This window comes from Halyomorpha halys, unplaced genomic scaffold (genome assembly GCF_000696795.3).
Source record: "Halyomorpha halys isolate HHAL.00 unplaced genomic scaffold, Hhal_1.1 Scaffold1558.1, whole genome shotgun sequence".
Taxonomy (NCBI): domain Eukaryota; kingdom Metazoa; phylum Arthropoda; class Insecta; order Hemiptera; family Pentatomidae; genus Halyomorpha; species Halyomorpha halys.
The window spans coordinates 217,628-230,562 of NW_027106959.1; the positions used below are offsets into that span (position 1 = coordinate 217,628).

The 12,935-nt window shown below is 32.8% G+C and overlaps 2 protein-coding genes across 2 annotated transcripts in view; one reads left to right on the top strand and one right to left on the bottom strand.

Moving 5' to 3' along the window:
- Positions 1–12,935, bottom strand: part of eag (ether a go-go) — a 160,332-nt gene that overhangs the window by 106,958 nt on the left and 40,439 nt on the right. The window lies entirely within an intron of this gene.
- Positions 51–12,935, top strand: part of LOC106690030 (uncharacterized) — a 13,797-nt gene continuing 912 nt past the window's right edge. The window contains exons 1-8 of the mRNA XM_014435287.3: positions 51–199; positions 724–928; positions 3,085–3,239; positions 4,293–4,485; positions 8,343–8,497; positions 10,108–10,276; positions 10,407–10,579; positions 11,527–11,682. Of these exons, the coding sequence (XP_014290773.1) occupies positions 56–199; positions 724–928; positions 3,085–3,239; positions 4,293–4,485; positions 8,343–8,497; positions 10,108–10,276; positions 10,407–10,579; positions 11,527–11,682 (1,350 nt within the window). The 5' untranslated portion in view covers positions 51–55. The remainder of the gene's footprint in view (positions 200–723; positions 929–3,084; positions 3,240–4,292; positions 4,486–8,342; positions 8,498–10,107; positions 10,277–10,406; positions 10,580–11,526; positions 11,683–12,935) is intronic.

The window sequence follows — 12,935 nt, forward strand, 5'->3', positions numbered from 1 at the left end:
AGATAGATATATAATACTATTACACTTTTTTTGTTTCGAATAAGATTTCTTCATCATGCTGAGCAACCGTCTGATCCTGACTATACGACGGAAGTACTCTAACATCATCTCCTCTTCCATACAAATTAAGTCCCCTAAGATACCCATCGACCAGTACGTCATGGAAAATTGGAACAGATGGGAAGACAGAATTGCCATAGTAAGTATTAATATCAATAATTAAGGAGAAACAATAACGCACATAAGCTTTGTTTATATTATCTTGCTCAATGATGTAAACGTATGTATCTTTCTCAAGTTTAATATGTTAATGAAATAGAAAACAGCTACGAAAAGATGATTTCTGTAGATAATATCCTGAACATTAGGGTGTACAGAAAATAGAATAAAGAGTATTAGTACATGAATACAATTTCTATTAAGAAATAAACCAACAGTAAAAAAATTAAGCTTCTTAATTAAAACTAAATATATTATCTGAGAATATTTAAGTACTGTTGGACATATTTAAACAGTATATTTGTTTTGCATTTTTTTTTTTTCTAACCCTCACTACAAAACTAAAAGATTAGTAACCTCTTAGGACTTGAATTCAATAGTTGGAGATTTGTAGGTAAGGGTTCTTGATGTTATGGGCATCGCATCTGGATTCCCGCAAAGCCTTTATTTATTTTAAACTTCCATTCCACCTCTTAATATAAATAACCCTCAAAATTGTGATAGGAGTGCGGATTGTCCGGGAAGAGGTTGAGCTACAAGGAGTTGAGGCATCGAAGCAAGTCGTTGGGTGTGGGCCTCGCCCAGCTCGAGTTCAAGAAGAAAACTGCCCTCCTGGCGATGCCAAACTGCCCCGAGTTCCCTCTCGCTCTCCTCGGGGCTCTGCAAGCTGGGATGACCGTGTCTTCAGCTGATCCTCTCACCACTTCAAGTAAGATGAAATCTGTTGAAGACAAGTAAGATTGTAAGCGTTCTATGTGTTGATAGACCGTCACGTTATGTGATCCTCGTAAGGACCACCGCACGTTGCGTAGTAGGACTAATGATCTTAACTGGCGAAAGTAAAAAAATATAATATCCTAATATTAAGTATTAAGTAACAGAGGTTTGTTTTTATGCATCCTTACCAACAGGGATCCGATATTATCCGTAATGAAAACTTGTTGTTTGTTTGTTAGTTTTGAAAGGGCGTTTAACAGCCTGGTCAGAAACCCCCGTTGGTTGTTGGCTTTGGTAAGGCCTAGTTGTTTTAGTCATAGCTTTGGTATGGTTTACTGATCCGCACCAATTATAATTAAATTTGTGGCAATTATAATTTGTTTAATCTGGATTATCTCTCTAGAGATTTTCCCATGTGAAATCATGAGGTTTTTGTAGTACATGAATATGGGACAGTGTGTCCCGAAACGTTGTACAATGTTAATGAGTGAATAAATAATAATTTATTGAAAATGATGGAAGTAATTATAAACCTCAAAAAATTATAAAAAAAAAATAATTTGTTTAATAATCGTTACGATATTGGAAAGGATGGTGAAAAGCAGATAACTGACTGTTCTAATTTTAAAAATAAGGCAAGCTAAATAGAGAATTATTATAATGAAAGGCTGGTTATTAAGTTAGTCTGATGGATGAAAACTTGTTAACGAATAAGTTCAATGTTTAATCTTGCCATTTAACATTGGCTATTTATTTACTTCATTTATAACTTAAGTTCATCACATTTAGATTTTGTTGCATACTATTGATGTCAGTGATCACTTATCAGGGCATAAATCACCTCAGTATAATAAAATATTAAACTATTCTAACGTTCTATTGTAGGAAGATACTCCGGGTGGCGGTCAATAAAGGTACAAAATAGTAAAAGAGAACTATAAGCTTCGTGGGCTGATTGAAAAGAGGTTGATGACCGAATCAATTAGGACGAATCGGACCTGGCGAAGCCCTGCCAAGTGGGGCGAAAGTTGGTTAACATTAAGTAGTTTTTCTACTATGTTTAAACTATATTGACCGCCACTCAGACTAGCTTCCTACAATCTACTTCATACGGTCAATTATCTCCTTCCAATACTCCAACATTCATTTCAAACAAAACACATCTTCTTTGTTTTATTAGAAAAAGTCAGTGAAATGTAACAATCAAGCTCTATTTCTCGTTTTACTTTGAAATTATTACATTCACAAGTTCCTATTCTGGTTATAAACGGCTTCAAATCACCCAGCTGGAGAAATAGGAAAAAATCGTATATACCGCTCAACCCCCAATAGTGTTGATGAGGTTATAACTTAGAACATAATTTCATTTGCAGAAATATTCAAAACATAACTATATATGAGAAAAATGACTTTCCGCCCAAACGCCATTAGATGACATTATGATAAAGTATGGCAGATCACTGTCAAGGTCTATTTTGTTTTAGTTAAAGTGACAGTAACATCACTGCCACCATATGTACAGAAAACCGTTACACCAGACCTTGTCTGACAGTAAATACTGGATTGACGACAACGATCATACAGTTTACACGATGGTAATAGCTGACACAGCTGATGAAATGCCTATAAATTGTCACCGTGCAAACAGGCCTTAATGTGTGTTTTACGACTTCAATTGTAATAAATTCTATAGTAGACTGCGCGTGGATACTCTCCCTAACCAACTTATAACATAATAGATAAACTAGCCTAGAGAAGAACCATATTTTATGTCAATTATGATATTCGGATTAAATATTTAAATAACACATTATTTTTTATAACACTACATTTTCTCACCAAAATTAACATCATTATTAAGTCAAAGGGAGCGGGGTAACGTAATGAGCATGGCGCTCTGCTACTTACACCCCGGTTCAGGTTCAAATCTGGCTTTGACAGATAATCATTTATTTTGTTACTGTAGCCGTGAGCCAACCCTTTGGGTTTAGGAGCCCTCCTGAAGGCCCAATCTCAATAAAGTGAGTACCCTTAATTGGGCGAAAAACTGAAGGTAGAGCGTAGTCATGAACAAGTTACCTACCTGAATAACCGTTGCTCAAAATACTGTACTTACAAAGAACTGACCGTAGAGGTTTTTTATTTCAGAGGAACTCAAGTACCAGATTGCCGATGCAGGTGTGGATTGTGTTTTGACCACTCCAGAGTACTTGTGTTCAATCCAGCGTGCAGTAGCAGGATTAGATATCGCAGTCATGTGTACAGGGCCTAATGCTATGGAAGGTGTCATTTCCTTTGAACAGGTCAGTTTATCTTTTTTCTTCCTCATATTTAAAATACGTAATAATTTTTTTTGTGAGTTCGCGATTAACATGTTAAAAAAAAACAACCTAACTTTCTTGATCAGAAACTATAATTGTCTAGTGAGTCACAAGGATAAGTATTTGGTCATTATGATAAGAGAAGACATAAGAGCAAGGATAACTACGGAAATCAGATGCTTCTAGTAAAATCACAAGACCGTCAAAATTTCAGGGCTCTCAAAAACCAGCATACCGACTTAAAATTTAACCTGATACTGCAAAGCCTTTCGTAAAATTTTTAGCCCCAATTGTGAGATCGTCGAATAGAGAATAACAGGTGATCCTGACGTGGAATTCATCAGATAAGCTCGGTTGAGGTTGTTGGGTCATTTTGAAAAAAATGCTTCACCAAGGCCCTAGAGTACTGGTTCTCAAAATTTCCTGCGAGGAGTCCCTTTAAAAATTGTCCCATTGCTCACGGACCCCTTTAATAAAAATTTAAAAGTGTAGCGAATAATTTTTTTTTTACAAATTACATCTTATGTAATCTTTAAGTTTAAGCAATAATTTTAATGAGTGCTATAGTTCTCCTATGTTTGGCTATATTTTGGCCAATGCAACTCTCACATCATTGTCGCATATAATTTATTTTGAAATTTCGTCTTAATAGTAAGGAGTGTTAAAAATACCGACTCACGCTTATAGTTGAATGGTTTTGAATTAGGATAGGATAGTATCACGTATGCATATGCATTCGTTCTTCTCGTTCCTACCGAAACCCTGGGCCAGTGGAAGGCGTATAAGAGCAAGATCACGTCTACGCTGGCTAGAGATTGTCCAGGAAGAACCTGAACTGCCTAAGCGTTCGAAAATAGACGAGCTAAGCTTAAGATATGAAAGAGTGGACGATGCCTTGGTTCTTAAAGAACCGATTTTATCGCTAATAAAATTAAATTATTTTAACATGTCAGTAAAAAAAAAAATGTATACATTATTCTTTAATAAGTAATACCTGGATACATATTATTTATTATATATTTTTATGACAAAAAGTTGAGCAACATTCGAGATCCTTACGAGGAGCTGCTCCCAACGACAGAGGAGAAGATGGACCAGTTGGCTCTTTTGCCTTACACCAGCGGCACCACTGGCCTGCCCAAAGGAGTACGCCTTCGTCACTGCAACATCACCGCCAACATCGAGCAAATTTCTCATCATAAATTCAATATCCTCTCAGAAACGACCGGTAAGCCGCCATACCTTTTTTAGATAATTAATGTATTCATTAAAGTGTGAATATAAATATCTAGTGAGTCCACTCAAACGAATTTCCTTACCGCATTGGGTACTTAGTTCAATCTAAAAATCGTTCATATTTAGTGGTTTCGGTAAAGCTCTATAGACGGCTTAACTTTTAAATGAGCTTCCGGAATATTGCCAATACTGGTCCAATATATATTATTATTTTTATTTTATTCAGAATTCCAATTCCTTTCAGGAAGTTATATAAAATTACCTACAGAACTAATACTAAGTTATACTCACATGAAGTTATTTTTTCTTGACGATTTATCTCATATAGCAAGTTAAAGGGTGTTAAGCAAAATACTATTGGTAAATTTCTTTGAAGATGTTAGAGCCAACAAAAAATTGTATGCGGGGCGCTTATAAAAACACTTTCGTTTACTATAACAATTCGTATTATTTTGTAATTTTGTAGCAGTCAATATTTACGACCGCGAGGCGCTGGCCGGTCTCGGATTTTTCCGATTCAAATTTATATCCCTTCTTCTCTCCTTAATTATTTATCAAATTCCTATATATTTTGTATTTATTCATTACTATTGCTAACAATAGTATATGGTTTTTATTTAAATAAGCAAATTAAAGGTACTTTAGTGGCAGCTTTTTAAAATTTCGCCATTTAAACCCTTTTAAACCATTTCAATAAGAAAAATACCAAGTGAATATTAAATATCACTTGATTATAAATTGATGTAACGAGTTAATTCAAAATTCGAAAAAAAAAATTTTTTTATTTATCTTCATTGAAAATTTAAAACTGTACATAATGATACATCCAGTAAATTCGATTTAAGTTTATAATGGAGTGTCCTAGGCATGTAGAGAAATTCCCCATTGGTAGCACTTTAATGGCGTTTTTACATTAGCTCGTCCCGTGACCATCTTCTTTTCAGTCGCCTCGGAGAGTTGTCAGAAATGGAAGAGATAACAAGGATAGAAACTAATGAGTTCGGGTGGTTATGGATTTTATAATGGATGAAATGATATCAGGTTCGGACCAGATTGGTTACATATGGAGACTAGATGGATGAACATTGTGGTTTATTTGGAATGATCTATCAGGGAGAAAGGAGTGATGAGAAAGTATGTAGGAGGTAGGAATTTACGGAGTTCGTAAAAGTTCCGGGTGCCAGACTCTATCAAAACCCTGTTCTACATCTTCTCTACATATTCTTGTAAATATATACTTTAGTAGAAATCGTATCTTTCCATTTATTTTTAGTTTAATTGTATTTTATTTTTATCATTTTTTTCTTTTACTTATTATTAAAAGTGTTTGTCATGTTATGTTTTATGATATGACATTTTCATTCATATTTATTCTATTCTTATTTTATATATTCTGTTAATTATTGTTGTTCATTTTTATCTTTTCAAATTCATTATTTTATGACTTTTATAATTTCATTATTATTTTGTATTTCACACTAAGGCTCTAAAGCCTAATTACGACCCCTTTATATTATTCTAAAGGGATCAATCCGAGAATAAATAAAGAATGTTATTATAATTACATCAGAAAAGACTCCCGCGCAGTACATTCCGCGTTCCAAAGAAGACGAGACGTCCACCACATGATAATATTGCTGGATAATGGAATGAGATGTTCAAAATCATAACTGATGATCTGGGATTATATGATTGGAATCTATGATGGAGTAGAAAAAAAAGTAAAATCAATCCTATAAAGTGGTCGGTCAATTTTATCGAAAAACTGGAATTCGAAATTTTACATGATCCCAATCCTCCCCCTTATATAGGAAAGTGAATGTAAAAAGAGCAACGTAACCAGATAATTCTTAAGCGAAGTGACCTCTGGTTGAATATATGTTCTTTAGACTTATAATAGCTATATAACGTAAAGGACGGTTAAAAACTGGAAACCAAAACTTGATCTGAATACGTTAAAAGAAAAAAAAAACAATATACTTTAGCACAAATCTTATCAATCCGACCTCTGCTTACAAGGACCAAGTTAGTGATTTCTTTATCTCCCTAGCGTGCGGAAGTCGACAACTATGATTTACCTAAAACTATAAAAACGGCTAGTAAGCTCTTAAAACACCCGTAACAGTAAGTATTTTGAATTTACGACAACTTTATGTAAATCACAAAAAAAGTTGAGAATGCAATTAGTATACTAATTGCAAATAAATGTTGAATTTTAGCTAAACTAAATATGCAGATAATTTTTGTTTTAATCATTAAAAGTTTAACTGGATCCTTATGTCGTAAGTTAATGTGTTTCTGTGTGAAATACAGTGCAATTATTAATATCAGTATAATAGGGGAGGACGAAATTAAAATTACAATTTTATTTGTAAAATGTTTTACATGGCCTTAAAAGCGGCGTACTCAGTAGTAAGGGACTATGCAACAAACTTCAAGGACCCAGGTTCGAATCCCAGTATAAATAATAATATTTATTATACTTAATAATAAATAACAGAATTATTTATTCTGTTACTGTAACCGTGAGTCAACATAGCTTCACTCAATAGTGGGTACCCTTAATAGGGAAAAAATCTGGCGGTCGATACTGACCAATTTACCTCCTTGCACAACCGTTAGTCTAGTAAAGATACTTCCTTAAAAAGTACTGCAGCCCTGATCTTTCATAGGTTTTAACGGTACAGATTAATTTTTTTATTTTATGTGAATTTACATTTATTACAACCTCCAATAACGTTGTATGTAACCATACGTTTTATAGGTTTGCATTCAAATCGGAACATTGGATTGTGAAAACGTTTTTTTTTTTAAAATCTTTTATCCAATAAACTTGTTACACATAAGCTCACTACAAATGTTTATTTTAAAAATTGTTCCTAAAACGTTTTAGGGGAAATAACATTGTGTAACACAAACAAATTATTATTATACAGAGCTTCGAAAATCGGCCCAAATACTTCTTACGGTTAAAAAATTTTTATAGTTTCATCCACCGCTTTTTAATGCAACGTGCGATAAAACTTGGAATTTGCATATAACGCCTATATTTAATCTCCTCATTCATAGTCATTAAAAAGTTATAAAAGATCTGGCAAATCAAATTTCGAAATTTTCAAATTTAAGTATTTACCCCATTTTATAATCTTGTAGTCTAATGTGATTATTACTTTCAGGCTTTTTGTGAACAGGAATTTTGAAGACTTCATACATCAGTCTTATAACTTGTTTCGTTAGTGTTAAAAATAATGCATGTGATGTATTTATTTTTTTTTCTGAAAAATGTAAAAAAATCGTTTTTATACCTTACTATTAAAAAATTAATACTGCGCCAATTTCACCGTAATAGTTTTCCTGAATATATTATATGTAGAACACATATTATACGTAGAAGTTCGCCCTTTTACAAAATTAGGCAAGGCTATTGTTTTCTAGTGGTTAAAAAAATTTAGACAATAGAATTATATATAATTTAAATTCTTGTTCGAGGTTGGTTTGTTTATGAATTATAATAAAAAATCTCTATTTAGTCTCAACATGTTTATTCTCTTATCACTCCGCTCCTACGTTTTGCCAAATGCTGATAAAGTGATTGGTAAGTTTGTTATAGAAAGTATAAACTGAATAATATTAGAATAAGTATATTAGTGGATAAAAATAGATTGATAGACTAAAATATATTTTGACAGAGGCGGAATAACCTGCAACTTTTTAATAACATTGTAGCTTTGATATTATAAATAGTTTATCGTTGAGAATGGCCGAAACGTAGGAAATATGTTGAGACTAAATGGATATTTTTTAGTATAATACAATAATAATTAATGAAAAGGTTTTAATTCATTGCAGACAGCCACCAAGATGTTGTGCCTGCGGTACTGCCACTTTCCCACATCTACGGGATCACAGTTCTCATCTTGAGGTCTCTTAAAATGGGTGCTAAGATCCTCAGCCTGCCCAAATTTCATCCCGAGGAATTACTACGACTACTCATCAGTAACAAGGTTATTCAGTTCTTAAGCCTAAGTATTAATTTCAGAAAATTTAACCAATCAAAACAAAGTGTAAGAAATTAATCATTTTACATGATTATATTATATTTAAATATTTAAAAAAATAATTACAAAAGGAAATTGAATAGAAGATGGATTGAAGTTAAGAGGTTGCCGAGTCAAGGATTGTTGCAGTCTTGCATTTAACTTAATTTAAAATACTCAAATGCTAAATTATTTGGAAAACATAAAAGAATTATTTATATTGATCACATGAAATAAGTTTTTCTGCATTTTATTAATGAAATAAGCCGAAGTTGGGTAATATATTTGGCTAGGTTTGATCAGCAATCGACTGGCTCAAAGTACTCTAAAACTGCTTAAACATTTAATATAATATTAAAAAAAAATTACATATAATATTCCATGATTATAATATAACATTTTGAATAAAGTATTTATGTAGTAGTATAAAATAAGTATGTTTTAGCTTAGTACTAAAAAATTGACACTTGACATAAACCAATCTTTTATCCTATCTATTATTCGGTCTATTTTAAGCTCTCCCCGATTAAAGATGCCATTAACGAAGCTCACTTTTGAGTCATGTCACCTCATCTATTTTTAATTCCACTTGCCGAAATATGTAAAATATAGGAAGACGAAATATTGCGATTGTATAACAATCGAACGGAAATACTCCTACGGAACAAACTTGATATTCGTTATTCGCAACTCGAGAAATTCTAAAACACGATCTTTTATAGTAGCTGGAAAATAAATATGTATTGTTCCAAATTTTCTTCCTCCAGTGTGTTAAGTGAAAGTTGTATAATGCGGCGTTAACTGAAATGGTCATTTTTCCGACTTTCAACAGGCTTAGGTGTGAACATGACGACACTGCTATCATGCTCTATTGTCCTACATTCTTGGCAGTACTACATAGACAGAGAACTTGTCACATTATAAATAAGCTTTTCAGAAATTTACCCTTAATATAGAGTATCGAACCCGAAATTTTACTGTAATTTTTTTCTAAGATTGCAACACATAGCTATCTCGGAACGAATTAGTACTAGTCAGTTTTAACACAGCCACAAACAAAACTCATTTTAAATGCTAATTTGAAAATTAGTTAACTACTACTTTGGTAATTACTAGTTAATTACAACTTTGGGTGGCTATAAAACAAATGCCGTGCTGTTTGAAGCAATATTATTATATATATATATATATATACATAAATATATATTATTTTATTGATGTATTGATCTGAAATTCACAGCTGAACTACGTAGAGCTCAGGGAGGGATACGAAAGAGAAAATTATTTTCTACAGACACACACAGTTATGTTTTAGCGTTTAAGTCAAATTTAATGCGAAATTCCTTCAAAGCTATCATGAATCAGATTTAAGGAGAAGCAAAATCTTTGAAGGGCTTGCAATACATCTTTCAAGATTTTTTTAAACAATTAAAAAATATTTGATAAAATCCCTACTGGAGTACTATTGTATAATTCGACTCATTGATACTGTACCTCACAAGTATTTTACTTATGGTTTATGCTTTATTCTATTTAAAATGTGTTATACTGACAATCAGTAACTCGGAACTGTTTAGGATATAGTTCTTCAAGGAGTACCAACTATAGTGAATTTCCTCGCGAACGACGAAAGAGTGACTCCTCAGCTATTGGAAAGAGTGAGAGTGATCATATCTAGTGCAGCTCCCAGTGACCCGTACGACCTTGAGAAGCTTGCGAGGAAGAGCCGGTGCGCCGTACTCCAAGGTGCGACACTTCTGGATTACTGATAAAATCATACATATTTTTATTAAATAATCAATACTAACTTGTGTGGATTTGTAATTTGGGATCTCTCCTTGAAATGTATTATTCTATATGGAATAACACCTTACAGCGTACGGGATGACCGAGACCTCATCCTTGCTCACCTCACCAACCACCGACTGCACTAACAGCATCACTATCGGTCCTCTACTTCCTGGTACGTTCTGCAAGGTGGTCGACCCGGAGACTGGGAAGGAGCTTCCACCTGGAGAAAGGGGAGAACTTTGCTTCAAGGGGCCTCAGGTATGTTGCTCATCATTGAAAGGATTTAATTCATTCACTAACCAACCCCACTCTTGCAAGGCGAAGCACGGTGATAGTGATAGAAACAACTGTCGTAGCTGGTATCATCATGCGACTATGACATTGTCATAATCCCTACAGTATAATCAGGATTTGATTGACACTTAGTAGTGCTACCAACTGTCTGCACAAAGGCATCAGTAACTAACACATGACAGTGAACTGTTACAACCTATAACTTAACGCCAACCTTAAATTATTACTTTTAAACTTGAATCTTTACCATTTAAGAACGATAGAGACCTGCAGTACAATCTAAATATCCGGGATTGATATATAAATTGCCTAATCCGGAATAAATAACAGGAATTACTATCAATAAATAGGAAATTGATGCAGAGAATACGTGAAGTACAGAAAAGAAAAGAAGGACAAAGTATAGTTGATCGGCAAAGAAACCTATTAAGCAATCAGAATTAAAAAGTTTGAGACAGTATCTACATAATTCCGTATGCAACCACTCAGAAATCCAGGAACAACGTCTAAGCTGTAGGGAAATTATTTTTGCTTTAAATAAAAGTTTCGTGCTTGACCATCCAAACTTCTACATTTAGAGTGTAACTTTGCCCCTTATAGGCTACGGGTTTTCTCCATGTAAAATTCTGAATCCATTATTGAATATTCGAGAAGAATTTTCCTCATTAACATAATTCGAAATAATCTGCTTCAAAAATGATGAGTTTTTATTCATTAATCTTTACTCTCAATACGATGGCATTTAATCTTTCTATGCACAAATTAAAGAGAATTTAATGTAATCTGGATACACTATCAACCGAATTCCTGAGTTTTAATATATTTTTTTAAAATAAATTTTAGAAATTTTATTATTTGAAATTTCAGTTCTATATTATTCTTTATCGTTTATCCCTCCTCAACTATTCTAGGTTATGGAAGGCTATCAAAACAACCCAAAGGCAACAGTAGAGACCCTGGACAGTGAAGGATGGCTACACACTGGTGACATTGGCTACTCAGATGAGGAAGGAAACTTCTTCATTGTGGGAAGGATGAAGGAATTGATCAAAGTCAAAGGATATCAGGTAAGGTTAGGAATGATTTCCTTGCAATAATATAAATACATTTATAGTTTTATATTAATGATTATCCATTGACCGCGATTTCGTAAGCATAATCTTTAATCAATACAATAACATATTTAGTATGAATACTCGATATTCCTCACAATACCATTGAAATAAAACAAAAAAATGAGTTTTAATTCTGTTCATTGAAGTTCTTATAATAAAGAATTCGCTTTTTTCGTTAAGTCTGTACATGAATAAACAGCTGTTAATGTGGGAAGGATAGACTCATGAAATGAATTCCACAAACTGGAAGTACAGGTTGTTAATCCAATCAATTTTGTAATGAAGCGATAATTTCTCGTTCAGCACCCTATAGGATGTACAGTGTTAATAAATTAATTCATCGAATTTGACTAACATTTATAAAATTGATATTCTAATTAAAGGGGTTAGTGAATGAAGGAGTTTTGTCACAAATAGTAAATTTTAAGAAAACAAAGTTCAATTTTTTTTTTGGAGTTTATATTTTGAAGCGTACATAGCCCCTTCTACATCTAGCTATCTCAGTTATTAATTGGATTTTGGTTAGAGTATTTCGCACAAGCTTAGATAGGCACCTACCCTCTTCATACACACTAAAAATTCAAAAAATGTTAAGTACCCCCTTCATCTGCTTATAGATGATATAATAAAATATAGGCGAGAGCACAACTCACCAAACTGTCATTAACGCTGGTCCGATTTAGATATTTCGTATAATGCTTCGAAAGGAATTTAATCATCCTTCACGAGACTCAGAATAGAAGAAATCAATTTCTTCCTAGTTTTTAGAAATATATTTTTAAATCATTTATAGAGTACGTTCCAAAAAAGCACTTAGTATTCGTGCTCTATAAATAAATATATATCTTATTTCACATCTATACCACTAAGGGTTTGTTTTCGAGTTAGTCGATATCGATGTGGTATCTATTCTCGTAAAATATAAAGATACTTTAGTTTTTTTTGCGAATAATTGAAAAATATACGAATTTAATAAAAATCTTCAGTTGATACGGTTTGCAAACAAGTTGGTAATGTTTGCAAAATTCAAAACAAAACTAAATGTTAATAGGATAGTGCATACTAGTGTAAATTAAATTAGTGTTTTTATTTTTATGTTTATTTTTATAATTTTTATTTTTATGTTATTGTTAGATCAGTTCATCGTTTTACTTATTTTATTTTCTTATTATTACTTCATGTACATAGTTTGATTATGTTCATTT